The sequence below is a fragment of the Corapipo altera genome, unplaced genomic scaffold (genome assembly GCF_003945725.1).
Source record: "Corapipo altera isolate COAL_440 unplaced genomic scaffold, ASM394572v1 56, whole genome shotgun sequence".
NCBI lineage: Eukaryota > Metazoa > Chordata > Aves > Passeriformes > Pipridae > Corapipo > Corapipo altera.
The window spans coordinates 2,819,896-2,835,174 of NW_020884896.1; the positions used below are offsets into that span (position 1 = coordinate 2,819,896).

The window sequence follows — 15,279 nt, forward strand, 5'->3', positions numbered from 1 at the left end:
GTGAGATTTAAGGAGAATTGGCTTGCTTTTCTTTCTCTTATGTCTCATCCTAAAGAGTAACTTGTTGGGAGAAACAGGGGTTCTTCAGGTCAGAATTGGAATAGAAACTGTACTTTTAAAAGCCACATTTTTCTGAAATAAGGTCAACAGAGTGCCTGTCTGCTGCAAAGAAAATCTGTCCATATTGGAAGGCAAGGCACGTGCTTAACTAGCATTAACCTCGGGCTGGAGAAGTAGAAAAATCACTCTTGCAACAGCAATGAGAGAAAGTTCAAACAATACTTTAAATTCTGCTGTAAACCCTTCTGATTTCTCAAATGTAATGCTAATCATATTATTTTTCACATTGTTCGTGTTTAATATTATCAATGGCTGTTTGAAATGACCGATAAGAGATGACTTAGAGCTTCTTAAAAACTGAGGCTTGAAAGCATGGATGCCTTAATTAGGCTGTAGAGTTTTCTGTCTAGTTGAATGAAATAATATTGACCATATCGCAGTTGTTACGTTGATAAAACTACGACTTTCACTGTTGCAGTGTGCACATTCACCAGTTTTGAGTTGATGAGGGAAATTAAATGTGGTGGCACAGTCAAGAAGCCAGCTGGGTATCACTACGATAAGGTGTCAGGCTTCATTCTTACAGGATATTCTGAAGCATCTTATCTTGCTCTTTTTGAAACTATTAATTCAATATGAAATACTTAAAATCTTAATTGGTCAGAGAGAGACAGCAAAATGTCCCTGACTGCTGGTGTGGATTTCTGTTCCAAGTCTGAAGGGAGACTGGGTGTAAGGGGAGGTCTCACTTCATGGATACATGTCCTGTTTGAAGTCTGTTTTTATTTTGCAAGAGGCTCATTTGACATAGACAGCCAATGTTATAAGAGAATTTACATCTGCTACTCCTCCAGAGAATCTCCTTTCTACACACCAAGCCTTTCTTGAGCAGTCATGTTTCTCACTGGCTGGCTTGGCTAACTCTCACTCAGTACACCAGCTTTCTGGAACACCTTGTGGAGGGGATTCCAAACTCCCCAAATGCCATAGAACCAGACACCATGGTGCTGTTCATTAAAACAACGTGGGGATGAGGCACTTCCCAACACTAGGTAATTAAGTGACATCAAGTTGTGTTTGTGTTATTTATCTTGTTTTCCAGCAGGGTTGCGATGGCTCAGTGCAATAAAATGGCTTTGTCTGCTCAAACTAGAAGTTTATGCAGACATAGGAATACCAGTAATTTTCCACCTGAGAAACATGAGATTAAACTGTTTTCACGATTCTGGCGTGGTAGCTACTAATTTTGCGTGGAGTGAAATAACATTGAGGGTCAATGCAGAACAACAATTGTGTTTTTATTTAAATCTTATTGTGTGTTGTTTGCAGGTCTTTGTGTGTAATTTAAAATAGCACTTCAAGGCACTGTGAGAAATCAATGGTTGATATCCCTGACCCAAGGCAGACTCACATGTCGGGGATGGTTTAGGTAGTTATGTAACTGCCCCCGTAAATCTCCAGTGGTGGTGATTTCCCAGCCTCCTTAAGCGATGTGTTTCACTGCTCATCTACTCCAACCACCAGAAAGATTTTCCTTGTGTCAAACTTTCTCCTGTTGCAATTTTGAACATGTTACTCTTCTCACTGACCATAGGAAGACTTTTTTTCTTTCCTAGTGTTGGTAAATCTTTGTATTAACCCCCAGGCTTCCCTAGACCATCAGCTTTCTGCTAGGTTGAAATTCTATTCCTTGAAATGTGCATAACACAGAAGAAGGCTACTGAAATTGTAAACCCAAAGCGCTTGAAATAATTAAAACATTGCTGTTGCTTCCTGTCTTACAAAGAACTAAATTTACAGCTTTATCGTTAAGATGAGCTCATTAGGCACAAACTTCTTTCCTGAATATAACTAGACAGAGGAGCAGCAAACCTTTTTCCTTCTTGAATACTTTAAGGCTAAAAAAAAAATAATTTTTTGTCTTAGAGGCCTTAGCTTCTGAAGAATGGAAAAAAACCAATGATATGAGCTGCATACTTTACAGAGTGGGAGGTTTTTAGTTGGTTTTAATTACATGTAAGTGATGACAATAGTATTTGTGGTTCTTTATTCACTAGAATATAATTTTTATATTTTTTAACATATACCACACTATGATCTATATCTTTATCAGCAAGGGGGGTTTTTTTGTGCTTAGGTGTAATATTTAGCAGTTAGGACTAAATCTGTTGTTAAAGACCAGAAAAGGGTCTGGAATGAACAAAACTTTTTAAAGGTTATCACATTATTAACTTTATGAGTCTTCCACTACAGTACCAGCTTCTAATGAGAAAGTGTTTCATGCTAATTTAAGAAAGCCTCAGAACTGCTGAAGAGTGCTGACCCGTAGTAGGCACATTTATTTCATCTATAATACATAAAAGATCAGGATTTCCTTTTGCAGAAACTATGCTGAGTGTGCAACTGGGAATAGAACACTAGCTGATTAAGGTGTTGTGAAAATACAACTAACTTAAACTTTCAAAAGTAGTTTAATTAGAGATTAAAATTATTGGGGTTCAATGAAAAGCATGGCTATTATCCTGAAATCTTTAAAAGATCTTTAAAAAGACATGAAATTAAGACAATTTCTCACAGCAAAACCTTGAGATTCTGAAGCATAATTTCTGTTTTACTCATTAGTTCATTATATCTTTGGTCAGAAAGCCTGTTGCTAACACTTAAAGAAATTGTCAAATACAAAGTTTAGCTGAGACATGGTCAGTGAAATTGAAAAGTGGATAGAGTGGCTAATATAATAAATTTGGCAAAGAGAGTGGTTAATATAGTAAATTTGGCGAAGATATTTCAGATACAAAGATAATAGATTTTAACATTTTCTTTCTGTCTTATGAACACTGGATTTAATCAATAAGTTATTGAAAATAACTTGGAAAACACAATTCATCTTTAAGAAAAAGGTTTAACCATCACAGATTAAGGTGAGCATTATGAGGTAAATACATGCAGCTTTGCAGCAAAGCATGATGGAAAAAGTTGATACTAGCTAGCAATCAGAACCAGTATGCCAGAGAAGGATAGACCTTGGGTATTTGACTGTCCTCAGAAAACCACAAACTTGTAAAAGAAACAAATTTATTCTCAACTAGTGTATCTTTGTAAAATTTCCTCATTTTAATAATTTACAAGGAAGGAACTTCTTTTTGGACTTCACTACAGATGCAAGGAACAAAACACTGGAAACAGATTCAGGTTTACAGCAGGTGCTAGAGAAAAATAACGCCGCAATTCCAAATCCATAAAGGAATTTTTTTGCCAGTTTCTAATTTGTTGCCAGAATTTATCATTAACTTGTTTCCTGTAGTAATACCAAAATACAGTGACACTTCAAATCCACTAGAGCAATTTATAAAAGCTGCAGTTTGGGACATTTGTCAAATATAAGATTGAATAACTGACATTTCTCAACTTTAACCTCTAAAATATAGAAGTACAAACAAGTTTAATTCAGCATAATTCTATATCCAAACTTCAAAAATGGCCTCTGACATTGTCTGAAATATAAGCAATGAAGTTTGTATTCGCTAGGAAGCTGGTTTTTTTGAGAAGAGCTTAAACCTTGGTCAGAATTTTAGTCACCCCTGATTGTGGTTCAGGAAAATAAGCTACTTATGATCGATGTTTTCAACATGAATCTTAAGCAGCAAAGATCTAACATGGCCCTCCTGAGTTTTTGTGTATCAAGATGACATTTCACATGTATATGGTTCATGTCTATATATACTATACACACTACACATACATACACACACCATGTACATACAAATATACATATATATAGTGCACCTATGAGGGCCAAAAATCTTTTGCAGCTATTCTTGTTAGTTAAGGTACAAGCACAATCATCAGGATTCACCAACCAAGAACTGGATATGCCAAATGTTAAAATAAAGTCTGACACAATAGTTGTGCTTTTACTGTTCTTATATTTAATAGTGCAAAAAAAAAAAAAGTCAGTAGTTTACTATTTAAGATATTCCTAATTCTAAAAATATTTCCATTTGCAACCAAAAGTGCAATAGCTGCTTTTTTGCAAAAACATCAGGTAAAATATTTAAGGCCAAATTATTATACTCTTAATAATGTTTCTGTAGAACTGAATTATAAAACTAGCAGTCCTTTATACAACCTTAAGAATAAAGCTTTAAAAGATCTCTTGCTGAGCATATTGGCAGTATGTGTAAAGCGAATATAGTAAGTCCATTTGGAGCTCAAGCTGTACAGAAGTCAATATGTGCTAACAATTCTCTGTGCTGGCTTGTTGGATACAGCACTTTACATCTGGGACACTCGAGAAAACTTTCATCAAGGAGGCTTGAATGTTTTGGGGAAGGACTTCTGTCATACGTGGTCAGCTTCTCGTCAAACAGAGCTTGCAGATCTTCTTGTAGTTCCACACGTCCAGATTCTCGGAGTTTCTGGAAAAGGAGGAGCTTTAGTGTAAGACTGGTGCATACATGCGCTGATCAAATACCGCAGGAAAAAACATTAAGGCTTGATGGCACACAAGCCTTGGGTGGGTTACAGCACTAAGGATTGTGTCTTGTTTACCAGCAGCAGGTTTGAGCAGAAGCATAATGCAGCTCTGTCACTGTGCGACAGACAAAACTAGGGAATACATTGTGATACAAAACACAGTCGTGTTCCCTGCTCAGCAATCTGAATATTCTACATCTCCTGCAGCAGCACTGTAGGAAAAGCAGTGCCTGGCTAGCTGGCTGTCATAGGGTTCTGCTCCTTGGGACCACATACCTGAAGGATGGATGTAAGGACACTTACTACGCTTGAAATAAGATCCCAAAGAGAGAAGATGTATGTTTATGCAAAATCCCTGACTGAATTCACCTGCAAGTTATTCAGTACATACCAGAGGTTCCAGACGGGATATTTGCTCCCTGGCCTTGTGCAGTTCCTTGAGGACTTTGTTTAACTGATGCTCCAAGTTCTGGCGATCAAGCTTTCCGTTCTCTAAGTCTGTGGTGCATGTCTGGATCTGGCAGCCCCCAAAGTAAAAAATAAAGAATTAAAGTCAGAATTATTAAGAATAGGGAGGAATATTTCCCATTTGTATGTTTAAAGTCAGTTTTGCTCTGCAATCACATCCTACAATGGGATTAAAAGGAAAATTAAAAAAAAATAATTAAAAATCACTTGTTACTTTCACTACAATGAAATTCATACATGTCCACTTTATCAAAATCACCCTTAGCACAGGTGAAGTTGAAAGATTTTCTGGTTGGAGGGTATTTCAGTTTGGACAGAAACTATGGATAACACTGTACACCCAAGCTTAGCAAATAAACATAACTGTAAAAATGTACTTGTAAAAAAAAATAAAATGGAAAAGATAGCAATGCAATTATTTCTATAACTTAATCAAAAATATACTACAAAACTTCAACGAGCTGATTGGTTTAAGGACGTTTCCTGTACCTCATCTGAGGATGTAACTGTTGAACTAGTGATTGTGGAGAAAATAATATCAGGTTTGATCACACTCATCAGTACAAGGATACAGATTTTCCTCTTGACAGATGTGTCAAAATTTTTAGAAGCATCAAGAGATTATTCACAGTTGAATATTCATGCCTAGTATTGTTTTATTTAATATACTAATCATTCTTAAATTTGAAGTTAGTCTAGAAAGACTTTATGCATAATAGAGATTAAATGTCAGCATTTTAGCATATAATTGGGTACCTGTTGTTCCAACAAAGCTATCCTTGTGTGCTCCTCTTTCTGTTTGAGCAATGATTTATGAAGAAGTTGCACCTACAAGGCAGAGGAACACTTGTAATAAACATCTTTCATATACAATAGTTAATAAGCTTGAAAAAATGATGAAGCTAAAGTGGGATGGAAGTAAACTTTTACATTCCCACGCCAACAGAAAATATATACCTGTTATGCAACAGCCAAACTCAATTTAAGTATCTCTACTTCCCTGTGGAAAACCCCACAGAAAAATCATTATTGCACTGCAAAGGGGAAATGCAGGATGATGTTATTGTTAAAAAAAGAAACACAAAACTGATGTTTCCTAGGTAATTGCCAGGATGCTGAGAAAAATTACACACAAAACCTACATTTGTACTAACATGACACAATGTTAATAGTATCAAACAATGCAACTTTTTTTATAAGAGAAAAGAACAAGTTTAAGGCTCAGAAAGGACTAAACTATAATAATTAACTAATTGCAGACATTAAAATATCCTCTGCTTTCAGTATGTATCAACTTTTATGATAATGCTGCTGTTCTGCTTCAAAAAATAAACATCTTTTAATCATTATTAACCAGCGAGAACCAGCCTGTGTTCAGAGAGCTGAACTGCTGTTCTGGTTTTAGTGTACTTCAGTGTCTAGTAAATTTTATTCTCGTATTTCAAATTTCCATTCTACATTGTTTTATTATTGACCCCAGAATTCTAGTAGCAAGTCTATCATATTTAGGTGCCCTGAGGTCTGTCCTTCAGGGATGACTTTCCAGTTTCTCTTCAGCAGTTATGTGGTCATGATTTCATGTCTAGAAGAAGAGAGAATAGATTTTTTTTTTTTTGTTAGTGCTACCATGCTGATAGGAATATTCTAAGACACCACTGTAATTCTCTGTGTAGCAGAAGTGGCACACTCTTCATGAGTATTTCATACAAAAAAAGGTAAGCATTGATTATTTTTAAAGACAAACATACAGCACATTCATATCTTTCCCCAACTTAAGGTCCATCCCTTCCCTTGCTATCAGTCCCTTGCTTTCTAGTACTCAGGGGTACTTGCACAGATCTTATCCATCATATACAGAATCAAATGCAAGAACTCATCTGAATGGAAAAGCAAAGGAAAAATAATCCAGCTACATGGCTACAATGGTTGGCTGAGGGCACTGCCTGGGGACACAGCTGCTTATTCAGTAAGTATGAAACTACAAGGCCACGTGTGCATTGTATCTGCCAGGTGACAGCAAATATCAATGATATTCCATAGTTAGGAGCACACAATAAAATGAATTTTCACTTTTCCTATCCTCCTTTACTATTAATCTTGAGGATGAACTATATTAGAATCAATTCAATATTTTCTCACTTCTCCCTCATGTCCCACAAGATCAGGGAAATAAGTGAACAAAGAAGTTCCTTGTGTAGACAACTCAGTTTTAATCACAAGGACATGAGTCTAGATCTATGCAGAGAATAGTTATCAGAGTGAGTGATGGGCCATTCTGATTAAGTATGACTTTTCATCTCTCTTGGTTCTTTGCTATTATCTCAAACCTCCAAATGCATCCACTTACCTGACAAGAAAGATCTTCAGCTTTTTTTTTTCCTTCTCCGAGCTTTTCTTTGAAAATTTCATTTTCCTGTTTTAGTCTCTGCACTTTCTCTTTCATTTTATTTTCATTTTCTTGAGCCTTCATTTCAGCAACCCGTTGTGACTGCAATAAGGCATTTAAACTCATTATTTCTCCTTGTGTTTCTTCGTATTTCTTTTTCAATTCATTAAGTTCAGATCTCAGCTGGGTTACAGTGCCTCTTTCAGTCTCAAGATCCCTCTTAGCAGTTAGTAGCAGGTGGTCATAGTATTCTTGCTTTTCCTCTTGCAGATGACCTTAATGAGTCAGAAATAATTGAGTTAATAATGTAGAAAAAAACCCACTTAAAAAGCAGGACACTAAATCCTTAAGCATTTTAAGGCTTGTTAATAGAAACTGACACAGTAGGCTATTACATAGGTCAGATTAGCACCAAACTTCAGTTAAAACAGCTTTCAATATTTATAATGCATAGTCTCTTTACCTATACAGTTACTGGAAAATTGCAACTTGGCATGTGCATAACATTCTGTGCGACAGCTGCTTCCATCACTTACCCTTACAGCAATATTACAGCCTTTGCCCCAACTACACAAGCTCCATGACCCACACGGTTCTTACACGCCCTCATGCATTATACTGACACATGGGAATCTGACCCAAAGACACCAGATTCTTACTTCCACTTTTAGCCTCCTTAGCATTACTCCCTCCGCAGAGATACCCTGGGGATCTGATGGACTCCACCAGTGTTGACCAAACTCAGACCATCCACTGTCTTTTGTAGACCATCTTCTTCAAATTGTATGCCATAATTTACTTCTATGGCAAATAGGTTTTTTTTGCTAAAAAAAACCAAACAACTGCTTCTTGGCTAGTGACTGCTACTTAAACCAGAGTTTGAAAAATTTCTGCTTGTTGACACAAGAAAAGTTTAGTAAGTAGGAAAAAATTAAGAGGCCTGCAGTAATACAGTCAGTAGTAATACAAAATAGAAGCAGAACAAGGAACGCAGAATTTCATGGGATTTGCTGATTTTGGCACTGTTTCTTGTCTTTGATACTGTTATGATTGAACACTTACCCTATTTCTTCAAAGTGTAATTTACCAGGGAGAGTTTCTAACTTGACTGTTCTCCCTTCCCTCAGCTACAAACTAAGCCTTATGTTCTCGTTAGCAATACTCCTTTATAGGGTGGTGACATCCTCAGAGACAGACAAGATTTTCCTTGGAAAATGTTGTCATGTCTACTTTCAACTTGTATAGCTAGATCCTTAGAAATCTGGATTTCTGCTACTGTCTAGCTGCTTGAAGAGAGGAACTTCCTTACATCCTAACTCGTGGTCTCCTGGCTGCTCTGATGACAAAGCTTTGACTGCAGTAACTCTTGAGTTACATTTCCTGGTGAGCTACTACTTCAGTCTTGTCTTCATCTAAAAATACTGTTCACAGATTTCTGAACAGCACCAAAGCAAGATTATGATGATATTTTACTGTTTTCCATAAAGATTCAAACAATACAGGAACCAAGCCACTGCATGTGAGTTACTGTGGCAAGTCCGTGGGTATGCTCTTACCCCACATTTAATGAATTTACCTTGCAGGTCACTTGCAGCATATATGAAATAATAGTTTGATAATCAAGTCAACACCTTCTGCTTCTTCTGCTCAATGTGATTTTAATTTTATTAACACTGAGAGGGTGTGCCTTACTGAGGAACTGCACAGCAAGGAAGTGTGAGCTGGCGGTGTCCAGATCCATATTGCGAAACACTATTTTGGACAGGTTCCAAAACCTATCACAGGTTTTCATGCCCTGTAACAACTGTTCAGGTGAATAAAGAACGTGGCAATCTTGAGTCATTTTTATAATATTTATTTTGAAAAAAGTAAATTTAAAAAAATCTGATCCACACCTAGCTAGTAAATCCTTAATGCTTCCATTATGTCGGTTGAAAGTGTACTTTGAAGGATGGGAGACACCTATTTATCTCAACACTTTCAGCAAACAGAGAGGTTGCTAATAGTGTGACAGGGCTGTTAAAACCCATCTTTGAAGTGGATAAGAACATGAAGTACTGTTGGTAAGTAACACAGATAACAGGAAGCAAAGAAATATTACTTAACCAAGTTTTACCATTAAGCAGCCAAAGCATTGAAAACAAAGTCTTGATTAATTGTGCTATCACTTGTTTTCAGAAAATTTATTCTATAGATAATTATGGTTTGGGTCACTTGTGGGGAAAAAATAAAGTTGATACCTTCTGAACTGAATCCTCTAGATTCTTGTTGGCTAACTATTTCTGACTTCTGTTCAAGTTCAAAGATCCTCCCAAGCAATCCCCTGACATATGCTTCCCGTTGCTGGTCATACAGTAGCCACTGTTGGTTTTTCTCAAGAGCCTTCAGGAAAATGAACAGAAGAACAAAAAAAGTCTCTTGTAAGTTATCAGATTTTAAAAGTGTTTGTCTTATTCCTTAAAAATGCGAGAAGTTATATATTGCACAGTTTAAAGATAAGCTATGTCTGCTGCAAACTGTAGGAATCTCCCTACAATAAATAAATCCATCTTCATTTGGAAAGATAAGGCAGGATGCTGAACATAAGTTAAAACTGTAGCAATATTAAATACTCATTAGATTACTTCTTGGAATGGGAAAATGAGTTAAAGAACAAAGGCTTTCTCGAGTCATGCCTAGATTATGGAAAATTAACTTTTCAATCGTGAATATAAAATAAAACATAAAATAACAAACCTTGAAAATGGAACTTAGAATTTCTAAGGACAAGAACATGGAGTTTTTAGCTGATTGGATCATAGAATTATTCAGCTTGGAAGGTACCTTGGGAGGTTTCTGATTCAGCTTCCTGCTATTCCAGGCAGTGCCAGACCAGGTTCCTTGAGGCTCCTGATTTGTCAGTAACCCCTTTGTTCTGATGTTCTAAGCAAGGTTTTTCAGAGATGGTGGAAATCTTATCTCAATCTTTTTATTTTGCAAGGCTTTGGTTTTTTCAATTTAAATTATTGTCTTATCACAAAATAACTTTAGATACTATATTTTAGAGGGAAATATACTCTCTGAGGTTCCATACTACCAGAAATGTATATGATGATAATTTACATTTTTATGCATCACAATACAGATTATATGCACTTGCAACGCTGTACAGGAAACTTACATCTTTCAATTGTCTTTCAACTTCAGTGCTGTTTGTTACAGCTTCCTGCAGACAAAGAACAACCTGTTAGTGTTGATTAAAATAGATGGCTGAAAGAGCAAAGCTAATTCTATATAACTATTAATTTCACATAAATACATGTGCCTTTTGTGTTTAAAGATCTTTAGAGTTGGTTGTTGTTTTCTTTCTTAAAGGATCTAAGTTATGTAGAAAACCATTTCATATATTTAAAATAGACTGTTCTGCAAGAGATGGGAGAAAGATTTACATTTTATTTATTCCATAACTCTGCAACTCATAGTTACATTAGAACATTTCCTAAGAAGACCATCATGTGTTTTCTGTTGAACTGCTCTCTTGGAAGACCTGAAGGGTGTTCTCCAAAGAGCTTTTGAAAAATCAAGATATTTACGATATTATTTAAGTACAGAAAAAAAAGGTGGTTGTTCTATTTTCGTATCCTTATATGTTTGACAATAAGCCAGACCTACAGGAGTTACTGGGGGAAAGCTACAGAGGCCTCTACAGCTTCACTGGGATAACAGGAAGATTGTCAACATCTGGGAAGTCGTGCAAGCCTATCTGGAACAATAAGGACAAACTGTCTGATTTTTTGAGACCTGCTTGAAGTATGAGACAGAGAGTTCTTGAGATCCATTTCAATCTAGAGAGCAGGTAAACAGTTATATTTCTTCCATAATCTGACATGTTTATTCTCTGCATGATAGAATGAATTTATGAAATTGTGTAGATGTAAGTCGGAGGGAACTTCAATAAGAAAAAAATAGATTGCTACCCAAATCCAAACTACATTTTTCCAGTGTTTACCCATGGGTTTTGGAACGTGATTTCCAACAAATTTTATAACTGAAAAATACAGAAGAGCTTTGAATGCAATCATTAAACTTCAGCACTTCCTAACAAAAAATAGGATTTAAAGACACAATTGTTTATATGAATGTTAGAATCCTGCTCAGTGAAAACTGTGTCATACAACTGCTGTTTCTATTTCAGAGCTCACATGCCACCTAGCAGTTTCAAGCAGCATTGCTAGACTTGTTTTCAAGTTTTCCATGATATCCAGTCAAAACAGTCATATTTGTTGTCCTCTGTTGATAGATCAGTTAAGATTTTAAAAGAAAATTATGGTTTTAGTGTAATAGGTATTTTTGTAGTTTATTGTCAAAAATATCCTGAAAATCTGTTGACTTTACATACATTTTAAATTATCTAACACAGTTCAAAGTCTCTTAAAATTGAAAATAAATATATTGCATTTAAAGTGGTATTTACTAATATACTTAATTTAGAAGTGATACATATACATGTATTATCATCCAAAAGTGATAGATTAAGATATTTTGCTATGTATCTGCCTAAAGCAGAATTTCTAAGTTCCTGGTAGAGCACAGGGAACCAGCACCATCTATGGGTCAAAAGCTGGAAAAGAAAGACTTACAGGCACCTGTTTTTAGGCGTCAACTTCCCTATGCCCTGCACTGAGATACTACTGCATTTTCCATGGAACATTAGAACAGGGAGGGTTGTAAAAAACAACTAGTATATTAAACGCACTTGTAAACGCTGCCAAGGATTGGCACCATACCTACTGACCACCTAGAATGAGAGGAGAAACTCATTATTCCTGTCCTACCTCGTGTCTCAGGGAAGTATTTACTGTGTGTGATGCCATAGAAAGTACAGACAATTAGTTTTAACAACTGAGACACAAATGAGGATTTATGAGAACAGAGAGGAGAAAGATATTCTCGTGACTGAAGCTGAATTAGGTGAGGATCTTAGTGTGTCTTTATTAGTGCCCCACATCTCTACTGCTGCTGCCTTCTCAGCCTGTCTAATCATTGAGCACACAAATCCAAGAAGTGCATAGTATCTGCTTAATCAACAGGGATCATTACATGTAGTATCACTAGTCACACTAGCCATGTGAGCTTGCATAAGGGACCTTGCAGCACAGTGTGAGAGAATTCCCTCCCCAGCTGTGTTGCCTGAAGTTGTGCTCCCTGACTGTTCCTCATTTAGCATTCAATCTGGATATCATCTCTCTACATACAAGAATATTTCAGAACGCAATGCAGCTTACAAGAAAATTAAAAACCCATCCTAGTCTATAACAACTATTGGTGCTTAGTGGGCACAAATTCCAATTTGCAATTACAGCATTTCTTTAGTGCTTACCTGGGATGCCTGAGAAGTGCTACTGGCTTTGTTCTCGAGATCAGAACATTTTGCCATGACAGCAGATAAATTACATTTTAACCGGTTAATTTCTTCTGATAGAGAACAAAGTAACTGTTCTCTCCTTTCTGCTTCCTTTGTTTTTTCCTCTAGTTGATTTCGTAGTAAGGAGACTTCACTATTATTGGTTTTGGACTTAAGCTTGTCTTTCAGGTTTTGGATTTCCCTGTCTTTCTCTCCAACAAGATGGTTGTGTTTTTCTTTTTCTTTTTCAAGGGAATGTATTTTCTAAATGAAACAGAATAAAAAAGTGACACAAGTGAGTAACTTTGTGCAATAAATGCATTAGCAAGTTTACAATAGTTTGAGTGATCTGAGCAACCAAGTCTAGTGGAAGGTGTCCCTACTCATGTCAGGGAGGTTGGAACTAGATGATCTTTAAGGTCCCTTCCAACCCAACCCATTCTATGATTCTATGGTATTCACTTTCAAAGATTCTCTCTTAGCCTTTAATTAGCTGAGAATATTATTTTTACTCAAAACAGACAATACTAGCACAATCACCTGGAATATTTCAAGTGATAGCAAAACGAGTCTGAAGTAGGTGAAACAGAGAAAGAAGGCAAAGAACCAAATTTCACAGGTTTGGTAGGTACTCAGTTTTGTATATGAATACAGATCACTACAGTATATGAACCTTCAAACACAAGCAGTACAAGAACTCCAAAAACCTTCCAGTAAAGACATTGGTGATACATTTCTTAGCTTATTTCTCAGCATATTTAGTAGCTTTTGGGAAGTAGTAGAGCCTTCTTGCAAACTACATGACAGTAAGTGAGGTTACAAAAGAGTTATAATAAAGCATTCAGGAGAAGGATCCCATTTTCCAAATTATGTGGCCCTTTAGCTTCAAAATGTGCTTCAGTAGGTATTTTCAACAGGCACTCTCTTTTGAGTAGGCCTCCAGCACAGGTAATTATTAATTATTACACAGAATTAGTACTGCATTTAAGATACCTTGGGGCTTTCCATGAACTTTTGATGTGAGAGCATTTAATTTTTGGTGAAAAAGGCCGATGCTGAAATCCTACATGTTGAGAATATCACAAAGAAACTGAAACAAATTGAATTTTAGAGAGCCTTATTTAGGGAGTGGTTGAACACCATAGAGTGCTCACTAAAATTAAAATATTGACACCACAGAGTACCGTGTACATCTAAACATGGGGGTGATTTTCCACCTGAAAACTAGGAAACCAATATTAAGTAACCAACACTGAGCAAGCAGCAAATGCTAACAGACACAGCAAATACACTAAGGAATTTAGCCACGAATGTACACGAACTGCCCAGGCACAGATGATCCTTGGCTTAGGATTTCTCAGCTGATGTTGCAGCACAGACACAAGCAAAGCCTTTCTGCCAAAAGAAATGGCCTAGAAATATTAGTGTGCCTAGTCTCCATTAGCTGTATTCTTTGAAAGAGTCTACCTAAAGTTTTGCAGTCCTTCTGGGAAGCCTGACGGTATGGGACTTGGTCACATATTAAGTCTTGAACTTCTCTCTCTGCAACCACAGGTTTACCTTGGATGGAATTTGCAGTCTTAGTTTCTGCTCTTTGGTTGCAATGGAAGAATAATGTAGGGACCTGATTACAGTTTTATTTACCTATAGCTGAGTGGGAGCTTGACAATTCAGTTCAAGCAAACACTCAGCACTTTTTGGCATGTTCTTAGACAAATGTTTGCAAACATAATATTCTTTGCAGGAAGTGCTTAAAATAATTCTCGGAGACCTACTGGACACGAGAGGACAGGTCCTAACGGACTAATTGGCACCTCTGGCCTCAAGTCTTTGTATTTAGCAGCCTTGTCAGATGAGTGTGATTTTATTAGTTCAGTCATCTCTGAAAAGCACACGAGAATGAAAATGTCAAACTAAAAGTTTGTCTAAATTGTCTAACAGTACTAAACCAGCAGCGACATCAAAGCAAGCGAAGTTTCGAGAGGAAAGGTGGGGCTCTCGCTCCCGGGTCGGGCAGGCCCGGAGGCCCTGACACGGCCCGGCCGGCTGGGCACAGCCCCGCTCACCTGGAGGAGCCCGCTCCTCTCCGCCTCCGCCATCCCGCCGCTCCCGGGGGCGGCTTCCTCCGCGGGATGATTCCTCAGCCCAGCGCTCTCCTGTTTACCCTTCTCCAGCCCACTCTCAGCTCTGGAGCTGCTCGACTTTAAGCCCCACTTGCCCATAATACGATCTTTGGCGGTCTTGGGGTTCATCTTTCGGCGCCTGTAAAACCCAAAATCGGCGTCACGGAACAGCGATCCCTCCTAGCGGGCAGGACATGGCTTCCGACAGCTGGAGTCAAGCGCGGGGCTTCCTGGATCCTGCTGCCGGCTCTCGCTCCGTGGGACGGGACGGGGCCCGAGCACCCCAAACCACAGCCCGTCCGACCCCGGCCCGGCCCCGCTTCCGGGAGTTTGAATCCCGCGGCTCCGGCCCGTCAGTTCCGGGGGTTTGGAGTTCGTCACCG

The 15,279-nt window shown here is 37.6% G+C and overlaps 1 protein-coding gene across 1 annotated transcript; it reads right to left on the bottom strand.

Moving 5' to 3' along the window:
* Positions 1 to 3,757: 3,757 nt before the first annotated feature.
* CEP55 (centrosomal protein 55) lies at positions 3,758 to 15,259 on the bottom strand. Its single transcript, XM_027648280.1, has 8 exons — positions 14,840 to 15,259; positions 12,750 to 13,037; positions 10,551 to 10,595; positions 9,631 to 9,772; positions 7,352 to 7,665; positions 5,761 to 5,832; positions 4,928 to 5,053; positions 3,758 to 4,478 (listed from the first exon to the last, which is right to left on the bottom strand). The coding sequence occupies exons 1-8, from the start codon at positions 15,023 to 15,025 to the stop codon at positions 4,272 to 4,274; spliced, it is 1,380 nt and encodes a 459-aa protein (XP_027504081.1). The 5' UTR covers positions 15,026 to 15,259; the 3' UTR covers positions 3,758 to 4,271.
* Between the last annotated feature and the right edge of the window lie 20 nt (positions 15,260 to 15,279).

What these genes read in the sequence shown, in the direction of transcription:
- CEP55 (XM_027648280.1), bottom strand. Translation starts at nt 15,025, where the DNA reads ATGAACCCCAAGACCGCCAAAGATCGTATTATGGGCAAGTGGGGCTTA. An exon ending in TTGAAAGACAATTGAAAGAT is followed by an intron (nt 9,773 to 10,550) that starts GTAAGTTTCCTG and finishes ATTTTCCTGAAG; the next exon opens with GCTCTTGAGAAAAACCAACA. An exon ending in CTGAAGATCTTTCTTGTCAG is followed by an intron (nt 5,833 to 7,351) that starts GTAAGTGGATGC and finishes TCTGCCTTGTAG; the next exon opens with GTGCAACTTCTTCATAAATC.